Below are 12,841 nucleotides of genomic sequence, written 5' to 3'. Positions count from 1 at the left end.
CTCATTTCCCCTCCCCCCACCTTGTCTCAGTCGATTCCCTCGAACTCAGCACCGCCCTCCTAACCTGCAATTTTCTTCCTGACCTCTCCGCCTCCCACCCCACTCCGGCCTATCACCCTCACCTTGACCTCCTTCCACCTATCACATCTCCATCGCCCCTCCCCCAAGTCCCTCCTCCCTACCTTTTATCTTAGCCTGCTGGACACACTTTCCTCATTCCTGATGAAGGGCTTATGCCCGAAACGTCGAATTTCCTGCTCCTTGGATGCTGCCTGACCTGCTGCGTTTTAACCAGCAACACATTTTCAGCTCTGACAGAGTTATGATCATTTTTCTGTAAAATGTTTCCCAGTGCTAATTCAATCACTTGCCTAACTTTATTACCTAAAATTAAGGACTGCCCATTTCTTATTGGGCCTTTTATGTACACATTGAGAAAGCTCTTCTGGATGCATTTTAAGAATTTTGCGCTCATGAAGCATTTCATACTATACCCCAGTTAATAGTGGATAACTTGAAATCCCTTACTATCACTACCCAATTAGTTTTACACTTCTCTGAAATTTGCCCACATAACTGCTCTTCTATTTCCTTTGGATTGTTAGAGAGCCTATAGTACATTTCCAACAGAAACTTCACGACCCCGCAACATGAGAGCTGCCAGTGTCATTTGGGTCATTTGGTTCTCTGTGTACACATGCATTGTATTCGATATTGGTAAAGGAGGTATTCTGTGTGCTTTGACAAATCTTTATATTGAAGAATCTGCTATTGCTTATCCTGATGTTGTAAACTCAAGATCCTGTGGAGTAAACTGCAGTGTTTTTTTGATGTAGGATGACATGGACTTGAAGGCATTAGGTTTTGATGTCGCAGGAGGGGCGGATGAGCCTTATCTACCTGGAGACTCTGGGATATTCGTTATAAAGGTAGATAAAGGAAGTGTTGCAGATGGAAGGTTAAGGTAAGACTAGCTAATTTCTCACTTTCCTGCAACTGAAAGATATCATTTTGTATGAAAATTATTTTCCAACAGAAAGATTCTTTCAAATGATACAAAAATCGTCTTCCACGATTTTGTTTATCATGCACCTTTATTTCTATTCTAGGGTGAATGATTGCTTACTCAGGATAAATGATGTAGATCTTACCAACAAGGACAGAAAGCATGTCATTAAAGCTGTACTGAATGGTGGAGGGGTAATTAATATCATAGTTCGAAGAAGAAAGTCTCTGGGAGGCAGAGCGATAACTCCAGTTCATATCAACCTTGTGGGTCACAAAGGTAATTTTAAATTTTAACATCTGTATATCCAACTCAATTTCCAATTCCAGAAGACTAATTCACATCAGTTGCTAATTAACTGCTGATCCAGATAGCTGATCTTACTGTAATTGGAATAAATGCAAATGAAATTTATGACAAATTACTTGAAACTATTATTTTGTTCAGCCGCATGATGCATCTCCACTGCTGTGTAATGTCCAATGGGTTATTCATGTTATTTACTTTTGTAATAAGGTGACAGATTTTTGTCATTGACCTTGAGGCACGTTAAATAGTCAGAAATTAATAATGAGGAAAACCAAAGGTATGTTCATTTATAGCCACAGTTCTGTTATAAGAGAAATAAATATGATGAATCTAGGAATTGTAAACTTCTGCATTGAGGATGCACCGTATAAGTGAGACCTAAGGGTTTTAGTCCATTAGCTTGTTGTACAGGGACATGTTTAGCCTGCATGTCTCAGTACTTAGGTTCTGTTATGATATAATCCTACCATATTATAGAATCTTTAAACATCTAATAGCACACAATTAATGTTCCAATTACACTTTTCCAACAAACTAAACCTTACGGCAAAATTATAGGTGCTAATCCTTTTCAGGACCATGATACTTGACAATCTGGTCTTAAAATCTTTTATAACTGTTCTGTTTACATTTCTATTTTTGACTTGCTGCGTTGTTCGGTTTGAAGTTTTTGAACTGAAAAGTTGGGAAGTGCTGTTGGAGAAATACTGAATCAGTATACCTAGATCTTTAGATTCACAACCTGCAATCCTGGGAAATAAATGAGAACATTGAGTTTTATTTTACAAGGCCCATAAGTCAACATAGCATCTGCCTAATGACCTATGAAGATAAATAGAGCTCAGTGGCCTCTTGTATGCGGGAAAATTAGTTTTCTTGTCAACCATATTTGACAGTATTTAAAGTACAAGTGTTGATGTTTGTAGAGTAAGTAGCCTATGCTGTACCCATTTTGTATTTCTATCTTTTGCAGACATTGGAATCAGCTTGGAGACTGGAGTGTATGTAGCTACTATTGTTCCTGGCAGTTCTGCTGCAAGAGAAGGATCCTTAACGGTGGGAGACAGACTGATTACAGTTAGTAGTCTGAATTTACAACTAAACTACATGGCAAATCTTCCCCCTAGCAAAGCAACTTGTTGGCGTGCAACATGCTGTACCAGTCAGTGTCCCTCATGTTCCTAAGTTTCCGATTTCTTAAGCACGACTGTAGAAGGTAGCAAGTGAAGCTAGTCACCCTTTACATTAGGTTAAGACATACGAAGATGCTTGCAGCGACAGGTAATTATTGGGTAAGTAATATGAAACATTTGCATTAGTGAAAGGTTTGTGTGAACATTTCTCATACTCAGGATTTTGTCAATGTAGGGTGATTATTGATAAGCACTATAGGACACACAATAGTAAGACCAGTTTTAGAATAGGCATTAGCAGAAATGACTTTGAGTGATTGAAATGCAAAGAAAGATCTGATAGGAACACCACCTGCAAAATCTGCTCCATCCTCTCACCATGCTGATTGGAAACTACATCACCATTTCTTCAGTGTCACAAGGTCAAACTCCTGGACAACACAGTAGGGGGTTCCTATGCCAAATGGATTGCAGTGTTTCAAGAAGGCAGGTCACCATCAAAGGCAACTCAACTCGAAGGCACCTATGCATGGGCCATAAATGCTGGCCTAACCAGTGATGCACACATGCCATTAATTCATTCAAAACACAACTAACATAGCTTTATTGTAAAGAAAACGCTAAAAGGAGACTTAATGCAATGTGGATTTTGTGGAGGTAAGCAGACTAATTATAAAGAAAAAAGAAGCCGAATCTATTAACCTATTAACTTAATTTTTATGAAATAGTGAAAGTTGCACTTGAATTCTTAGAGTTAGTATTGATGTGCTTGATTACTAATTAGTCTTTCTCTTTCACAGATAAATGGTATTGCACTAGAAAACAAGTCACTGACAGAATGTGAAGCTTTGTTGCGAAATTGCAGGGATTCTGTCAGTCTTTCACTGATGAAGGTATGGTTAAGAGAAACGTAGAGAAAAGGAGCAATAATAAGCCATTCAGATCTTGGAGACTACTGCTCTGTTCAATGTGATCACTTGATAATCCAACTCAGTACCCTTTTCTCTCTTTCTTCCCATACCCTTTGGTCCCTTTAGCCCTAAGAACTATATATAACGCCTTGAAAACATTGAATCTATTCTAAGTTGCAAGTGATTTCAGCAAGAAATATGCAGTCCTGCAGTATTTCAATCTAAACATTGTTTCTTCCAAATAAAAATGTGTGCAGCTACCAAGCTCTGATTTTGACATTGATTATAATGACTCATTTAAAGTTGTTTCCCATAAAGTTGTTGCATTCAAGATCCCAAATTTTAACAATTCAACCACAACTTGAGACCTTCCTGGATTCGGTTCAGTCACTTGTATAGCATGCTTCTGCAGAAATAACTATCAAACCAGCTCAATGTTGCTAAAAGAATTGGTTAATGATATTTTAAATCTCAAGTGTTCTCAGAATGCAATAGAAATTACTCTTTATAAAATGTAGAATGTTTTTTTTAGAACAAGATGACCACCTGAATCTCTAAATTCAGTCTATAAAATTGAAAGTCTAGGAACTAGCTTGCATCTGTAACTGCCTGAATAGCCCCTCTTTTTCAGTGAGTAAAGATGCAGTGTACCTCTGAACAAAGTACAATTTTTGACAACCATAATGGATATGTGGGTATACCTAACCAGCCATGGACAGCCAGTGTTAAAGAGGGTGGCTGACCACCACCTTATTAAGGACAATTACATATAAGCAATAAATGCTGGCATATCCAATGAACAGATTGCCTAAAAAGGATTCTTTACAGCTTAGATCTGCACAGAAAATGAATTCAGTTAAAAGGTCAGTTAGAGCTATTACACTTAGAAGTAGTTCTGCCATTCAATGAGATCATGGCTGATCTGTTGATCCTCAACTCAACCTTCCTGCCTTAACGCAATTGCCTTCGATTCCCTTACTGATTAAAATGTAACAACCCAGACTCCTTAGCCTTTGGTATAGAATTCCACAGTTTCTCTACTCTCTGAGAGAAGAAATTCATCCTCATTGCTGCCTTAGATAGGTGATCCTTACTCTGAGATTATGCCCCATGGTTCCAGACAGTCCATAAGGGGGAAACAACCTCTCCACATCTGTCCTGTTAAACCCTCTAAGGATGTTCGATGTTTCAATGTCGCCTCTCATTTTTCTAAATTCAAATGAGTGCAAGCCCAACCTACTCAACCTCTTCTGATAAAAGAATCCCTCCATACCAAGAATCAACCGAATGAACCTTCTCTACTTCTAGTTTTGGAATGCTGTTAGTACCTTGTAATGAGGAAACTCAAGCAAATTTATCTCCTCTGCTAAAGTGCCCATTTAGCACATCAGTTATTTGTAATTAGATGCAGAAAGACACAATGGGAGACATCTAATTCCATAACCCAAGCACCTTAGTTGTCTGCTACAATAACCATTACGTTCTTCCTTCTTCCATTTTAGTATGAGGTGATCTATTCACAAGACTAGATCACAAGATCACACCTTCAGTTTAATAGTTTTCCGGAGAAAACAATAGAGAACCCTGATTTCTTATCTATTTGTTATATTTCCTTTGGGAATAGACCATCCATTTAGGATTCCTTTAATACAGTGATTGTTCAATCCATTTTCAGGAATGTTATGATCCCGGACCAGATCACCAATTTTATGTTGCCGTCTGGCCAAAGTATATTTTTTAAAATAGGCAAAATGAGAGATCCCAAGTACTTACTAAGAGAATAAAGATACAAGATTTCTCTATATTGAATAAAACAAAATAAAGTTTACTATACAAACTTGAACGGTAATGCAAATCAGAATAGCTATACAATTTACAATGTATATACAATTTGTACTCTTAAGAATCAGAATTAACACAATATGAGTAATAGACAAACAATAGTCAAATGCCATACATAATAAATTAAACAGCAAATGTGGTTAAGACAGATCCAAATGAAATTCGCAGCAATCTCCCAAGCATTAATGACTATGTAAGTCTCTAAATCGCATTGAAACTTCTGTTGTCTTTGCAAGTGTTTCCAGTTCTCCTCTTTTGAGGGCCTAGTTTTGGAATTGTCTCAAAAGTGGCTCTGTCATGGACTTGCTCAACACATCTGGTAGTTCGCTTGCCTTTCCTAGAACTGCGCTTCACTGCCTATTCACAGGCCCAATTCTAGCTAGTCTGCAACAGCTGGCTTCACCAATCTAGTACAACTCCTGGCTTCTCCAAACTCCATTCGTTCTCACCTGCATCAAGCACACATTCCTTTTGGGCTTTCTTTATCCCCACTCTGAGCTGCAATGAGCATTAATGGCTCGGAGGCTTCTTCCGAGCCCCACAGTTCCCAGAGCTTTTCCTGAGCCCTAACCAAATAGTTAGCTTCGCCTACTAGCTCCTAGAAGGTCTTTATGTTGGAATGGACCTTCATTGTCTTAACCTAAATACCAGGCCAGCAGCCTAAAAGCATGGAATGTTAGCTTCACTGCCTCCAACTTACTATTGGAGAATGACTGTTTGGTAACCCTCAACTTTTCTGAGTGACCTATTGAAAACATCACAAGAGGCTCTGCCCTTGTTTCTAGGCAAAGTTGAATGTAATAATCACTGTAACACCACATTCCCTCAATATTATCATTTTCCAACTAACTTTCTCCTCACAACTTCAAAGAGAAAACAGCCCGAACAAAAGGATTTCATCATCGTAGAGGTATCCAGCAATAGGCTTCTTTACCTTTCTAAGCAATTGACATCTCTTAGATTTCTGCAATTAACTGAGCACAATTAACTAACTATACACTATAGTTAGTTTAGGAGGGAAGGGACATCGGTGTCGGAACTGTGACACCAACAAAAAACCATGGGTTTGTTAAACTTTAATCCAGACATACTAGGCATTATATTCCAGTTTATGAGAGATGTCAGGCTAGTAAGGTAATGGAATTCTGAAACACTGATTCAAAAAAATTACTGTGTTGAGTTAGATATAGCATGTAAGCACGCATGACGCTTTGGCAAATCAGTGCTGGTGTTACAGCAGCTCTGGCACGCTCCCCATCCTGAATCTGCACGACTTGAAAATGCTTCCAGATGTGCAGAAAATGTAAAACATCTAAGAAAGATATTGTATTTAAAGATTGTCTTTGTTCTTTGAATATGCCTTGCTCACATCATGATACCACCCTGAAAAGTGTATGACATTGGAGCAATAGTTTTAGTTCTGCTTTGATTCAAAGTGAATAGCTATCACCATGTCGCTTCATGCAGTATGACATGAGAAAACATCACATATTTGTTCCGTTTGTGGTTTCCTGAGAAACTACACTGTTGTACTGCGCTGTATTTTTCTACGTTCTATGCAAACTGTACTTTTGCAGCGTGTGAAGAACTTATTTGAAAATATGGTTGATAATCTATCTATTTAAAATATAAAACAGAAACAGACACTGTTGGAAAAGCTCTGGAGAGAAATCAGAGTTAATGTTTCAGGTCCAGTGACATTTCCACAGCGCGCACCTTCCAGGTGAAGCAACTCTTTACCTGCACTTCACTCAATCTAGTCTCTTTATTCACTGCTCACAATGTGGTTCCCTCTACATTGCGGAAATTAAGCTAAGACTGGGTGACTCTTTGCAGAGTACCTATGTTCTATCTGCAAAAACACACCACTCTGTTTCGTGGCCAACATCTCTGTGTCAGGCTCGCTGCTGTGCTCCAAGGAAGCTCAGCGAAAGCTAAAAGAATAGCACTCTGTTTTCCATTTCAGAACTCTGCAGCCTTCTGGATTTACTATTGACTTCAGCAATTTTAGAGCTTGAAACCATGTCCTTAGTAGACCCTCAAACACCAGGTTTTTGTCATCACATAGGCAGCTACCCCACACAACTCAATGTCAGCTACTAACAGCCCCCATTAGCAACTAACCATTCCACATCCTGACCTTTAACTACTCTCTCGTTTATCCATTTGTTTTTCTCTCTCTTTGGCTCTGTCTCCACCTATCATTTACCTTCCCTCCACCCCATCTTCTGCATAAATATCAACCTTTTCCTAGCTCCCATCAGTTCTGAAGAAAAGTCACTGGACCCAAAACATTAACTCTTGATTTCTCTCCATAGGTGCTGCCAGACCTGTTGAGTTTTTCCAGCAATTTCTGTTTTTGATTTTATTTCTGATTTCCAGCATCTGCTGTTTTTTCAATTTCCATCATAATTTGTTAGATGGACAGACTTTGCAGACATATACAGGCAAATTGTATAGAAATACATTAAATTGTCCAAAAATAAGCTGAAGTCCTCATCAAAACTAAAGGAACTGATTGTAATTCTGATAACTGCTTAGGTTGAAATTCCTTCAATTTGACTTTTGTACTTGAATAACATTATTTCAAACTACTATCCCCGCTATTCATTCCACACACTCTATGGAAGTTAACAAACAATTCACAATTAAACATTTTAAATTGTTATAGAAATCAATTGCAGAGACTCAATTTGCAATGTATTAAGTACAACTATTTTGGACAGATGCAGTTTTCAGTGAAAGTTTTGCAGATTGATCAAGTGCAATTACCTTAATCCAGCATAAATGGTTTTAATACCTGTGCAAATTCAACCATTTGTTCTTCTGGTTCACAGTATCTAAATACGTTTATACGTGTATTTGGAGATGAACTTTCAAACTGTTTTGGACGGATACTACAAAGCTAACATTTATCATGTTAAATGCACAACTCTATCCCAACTCCGCCTCCCTTTTCAGCCCCACTTCCTCCCCTTCCATTCCACCTACCGATCCTTCCTTCCTAGCTACCAACCAGATTCATCCCTCCCATCGACCAACCAGATTGTACCCAATTCCTGTGTCTCCCTATCACTACCTCACTATTCTGCTACTCTTCCCACCCCACTACCCACCTCTTTTTATCTGTAGCTCCCCCTACCCCCACATCTAGTCCTGAAGGAGAGTTAATACCCAAAAAATTGACTTCTCCACCTCCTGGCTCTGTGTTCTTCCAGCTGCCAGATTGTTCATTCATGCCATTTCCTTCAACACAACTACTGCTATTCAGAGAAATTTGTTAAATATTGCTTTTTTAACTCCCTGTATCTGTAATTCCTTTCATTACGTTGAGAAATATCAGTGATATTGTCCACCACTTTCGATGGATATATCGTGTTAACACTCACGGACGCAAAATATGCACTGGGATCTGTATGAAAAATTAAGAAATGATAAAACTTCATACTTGATATATTACCATTTGTTAGGCCATCTATCCCTAGCAATGTTTGTAAAGTTTGCAATTGATATGATAAGTGTCTTGATAAGCACTAGATTTTTAATCTAATTACACAAAAATCTGATGCAGTCTTTGTAACTGTTGAGTCAATATTTTTGAGCACAAGCTACAAAAGACAGGTCCTAGTTGAGTAGCCTTGCGAATTAGTTACAGTGTGTACTTTTCTTCTGTCTCTGAAGGTGGTTCCTCAGAGTTCCTCTTGGAGTGGACAGAATATACTTGAAACACTAAAGGAATCTGAGAAATCTGGAAACTGTAAGATTCATGAATCGGAAGTACAGGTTCCTAATACCCGAAACTTGAAGCATAACAGTTCCACACAGACTGACATTTTCACTACAGACTCGAGCTTACTTGACAGCAAAAATGATAGAGCCAATCATGAAGGTGGCACTTATTGTGAACATAAGCAATTTTCAAGCTGTCCTTTGCAGTCTAATACACATAGGACAGCTGATCATACTTGCCACAATTTTTCAGACCACAAACCTGGCCCTTTCAGCCCAGAGCTATTTCCTGATCAAGGTTATGGGATTGCAGAACATGATAAAAGACGCTTCACGTTTGACCCAACAGTTACGGATTGTGTGGTGGTGGAGACAGACGCAGAAAATGGGCATAATTCTAAACACAGTGGTGGCACCTGGCCAAAAACAATGGTGGATGTTTCACCTTCTGAACCTGGAAAACTCTCCATATTCAAACTGCCAAAACAAAGGAAGCCTATCTTCGATCCAGATACCTTCAAAAGGCCACAAACTCCCCCAAAGATGGATTATCTCTCTCCAACACAAAAGCAGACGCATTCTTTTCAGTCATCAAAGAGTGAATCTGGTTCAACACCTCCAACACCACCCAAAAGGAGTGATTCATTCAAATTTAAGCACAAACAACAAGCTAGCTCTACTTCAGACTCTACAATAAATAGTGGGTCACCTCCGACTAGCCCCACAGGGCCTAAATCCCCTGTGTCCCTTGGAATAAAACAAGAGACAACATATGAAGTTCATGATATGAAGGCTAGCCACTATCAGCCTGCTCAGTACTTAGAGGGAACTACTTTAATACCTTCAAGGACTTCTGAGAAATCAGAAGGTAACCAGAGAGTTGAGGAGGAACCTGTGAACAGACGGCGACCAAAATCTGCTCCTGTTTTAAGACCAAGCAAACTTGCTCCCTTGATTATCTCTGGACCGTCCCCTCAGGTAAGCAATGACATTTGATTTGTGAATGACAAATTTCTGTCGTCGTTTTAAGATCATCATGGGTGGTAGTAATTTTATTGACGTGGTGTAGGTTAAAGATATATTTACGACTATCATTTTAAAGCTGTCCTCAGGCAATTCCTGTGGGAAGATGCTTGATAATCGATGTCCAGAGATCAATCAGAGACTAAGATCTGCAGTCATGACTTGAAGTGATATTTCTATAGATTGGCAGCTGCTTGTAAATCTCAAGCTCCAACCATTTGAGAGAAGCCTGATTGTCATGCTTTGAAATAAAACATGACTGACTGGTGTGATGAGGATGTGGATTGATGCAAAGTCTTATCCGACATATTGCTGGTGGGCATGCACCAGATATGAGGCTTTTAACTCTTGATTATGTGTATAGTTGACATAGTAACGGTGAGTTGATGGTGAGAGTTCTTTGAAGTTGGTGATGATTACAGTTAAACCATGACTCTCCCTTAAACAGCTGCAGAACTAAAAACACTTCTTGTGAGTCTACTGTATATTGGTTGTCCATAAAAATCCTAGCACTGACTATTGTCTGCTTCTTCATGAGAGTTAAGAAGAGTGGAGTCGTCATCAATGTGATGAAATGTACCAAATCATGAAATGTAATTGAGTTCCATGCAGGTAATGTATTACTGTTATTGCGAGGGAAAAGAGAGTTAACAAAACTAAGTAAGTAATCTTAATCAGTTGATAAATGTTACTAATTAAAATTCACTTGAGACAACATGGTTAAAGACAAAGGAACCTCATCCAGGTTTGCCTACTGATTGCATTGGACAAACCTATTAATGGAAGGGCAGTTTTTGTCAGGCAGAATTTTGAGAGCATTTATTATCTATAGAATAATTCCTGTAATAGACCTACCCTTGATTATGGAGTTATCTCACTGATCAGCCAGGATCTCAGTAATCGCATGGCTAATTGGCCCAGTTTTGCATCAGAGAAAAGGCGTAGTTTACAATATGTGTCGAGAAATAATGCATTCTATTATCTATCTGGACAACTCTTGAATTGATTTTCCCAACCAGAGCCAGGTGCTCTGTTTGGCTTAATTTAGTCAGAAAAAATGCAGAAGCAACTGGAGGACATGGAATCAGAATTGAAGTAATCAAATGGTGTATGGATAATTCCAATCTGATGTTATGTGGCAAACACAAAAAGGGTCTCAACAACAGTGCCTTGTTAGGTCATTTTGAAACTTAGCCCAGTAGGCGTGGAAACCAGTCAAAATAAAGAAGCTTGCATCTTTCTGATCATTACAAATACAATGCTACCAGGAAAATTTTGAATTTAATGTTGTAAGAGAACATTAAAAAATAGTGGGCTAATCATCTGACCAGGATGTAAAATAATTCATCTCTCTTGCTAAATTTCTCCCCCAATCACCTTTCCTTAGAGTGCTGATTCCTTGCTGGTGTACAGTTCTATCAATAGGTACTTAAGTGAGACTTGGGCAACGTGTTTGACATGCGTTTTTACAATAGGAACCCTCGCAGCAAAACATCGTCCTAAGCAATATACTGAAACTTCCCATTTTATGGCAGAAAAACAACTAAACAGAGAAGTAGACTGAAAACTAAACTTTAATCTGCTGAAATGCATAGAATTCCTGCAATATTGAAGCAGGCCATTTGGCCCATCGAGTCAACATTGACCCTCTGAAGAGCATCCCAACCAGACACTATCCCTGTAACCCCACACTCCTCATGGCTAACCCATCTAGCCTGCACATGCCTAGGCAGTATGAGCTATTTAGCATGGCCAATCCACCTAATCTGCACATGTTTTGACTGTGGAAGGAAACCAAAGCACCCGGAGGAAACCCACACACATGGGGAATGTGCAAACTCCACATTGGAAGTTTCTGAGTGTGGAATTGAACCTAGGTCCCTGGTGTTGTGAGGCTGCAGTGCTAACTACTGAGCCACTGTGCCACCCGGCCACATTGTGGCAGAAGATTTGGTGAATCCCATAAAGCTTTCTGGCCACAGACATTTTTCCAGCTGAGCACCCAAGTTTTGCTTTTTGTAGAGTATATAGTTAACCACTGCATTATGGGCAATGATGTTTCAGGATACAGAATTAAACTCGTTGCGGTTGACTTGACCTGTTTACAAAGTTTGTCTTGTGCTGACATCAGCAAATGAGCACCATGTATTGCAATGAAGTATTTAAGGATTTACCATTTGCAATAAAAGAACATCGAATATGTGTTGAATTTAGTAAATGTATTTGTGCAAAGTGAGCATCTCAGGCTGAAAATATTCCCAACGGTAATTCATTCGTGTCCAGTCATCCATGAAACAATTTCTGCACTCAAAAGTATGCTACAAGCTGGCATCGTGATAACCTATTTCTGAAGCAAACCTCTTTTACAAGATAAATAGCCCACCTGGAATAGCAACCCATCTCCTAGGAAAAGGCATCTTGATTTCAAGTGTATTTGTCTACATTTTGAGACAGTACCTGCTTTCTCATGTGCAAGCAGTGTCGTAGAGTTCTGCAGCACAGAGACAGGCTCTTTGACCCAAACTGGTCTATGCCAACCAAAATGCCATCAACACGAACCCCATTTTCCTGCACTTGGCCCATATCCTTCTAAACCTTTCTTATCCATGTGTTTGTCCAAATACATTTCAAATGTTGAATGTGTTTTAAAATTTTCAAATTATCTTGTTAACATGTAATTTATTCTTAAATCACAGTGTGGCTTTTTTTTTCAGCAAGTTCTCGGAAATGTCCTTAGTCAGAAGGAGACTTCTGGTAAACTGGAAAATGCAATGCAGCCAGAGAGCTTGTTTTCAGAGCTACCATTACATGCAACATAAGAACTTGAGCAAAATCATTGACATTTGCTTCTTGTTTGAATTTTATTCCTTCACACTGTATAAATGTCA

At 38.9% G+C, this 12,841-nt stretch overlaps 1 protein-coding gene across 10 annotated transcripts in view; it reads left to right on the top strand.

Moving 5' to 3' along the window:
• The window catches only part of dlg5a (discs, large homolog 5a (Drosophila)), a 226,662-nt gene that overhangs the window by 161,576 nt on the left and 52,245 nt on the right, over positions 1 to 12,841 (top strand). For all 10 annotated transcript variants that reach the window (XM_060853989.1, XM_060853990.1, XM_060853991.1 and 7 more), the window contains 5 exons: positions 837 to 964; positions 1,110 to 1,285; positions 2,289 to 2,392; positions 3,249 to 3,341; positions 8,883 to 9,908. In XM_060853989.1, coding sequence (XP_060709972.1) covers positions 837 to 964; positions 1,110 to 1,285; positions 2,289 to 2,392; positions 3,249 to 3,341; positions 8,883 to 9,908 — 1,527 coding nt within the window. The remainder of the gene's footprint in view (positions 1 to 836; positions 965 to 1,109; positions 1,286 to 2,288; positions 2,393 to 3,248; positions 3,342 to 8,882; positions 9,909 to 12,841) is intronic.

This window comes from Hemiscyllium ocellatum, chromosome 43 (assembly GCF_020745735.1).
Source record: "Hemiscyllium ocellatum isolate sHemOce1 chromosome 43, sHemOce1.pat.X.cur, whole genome shotgun sequence".
In the NCBI taxonomy this organism is placed as follows: domain Eukaryota; kingdom Metazoa; phylum Chordata; class Chondrichthyes; order Orectolobiformes; family Hemiscylliidae; genus Hemiscyllium; species Hemiscyllium ocellatum.
Note: the sequence above shows the minus strand (reverse complement) of the source record. Positions and strands in the feature narration are given on the sequence as shown.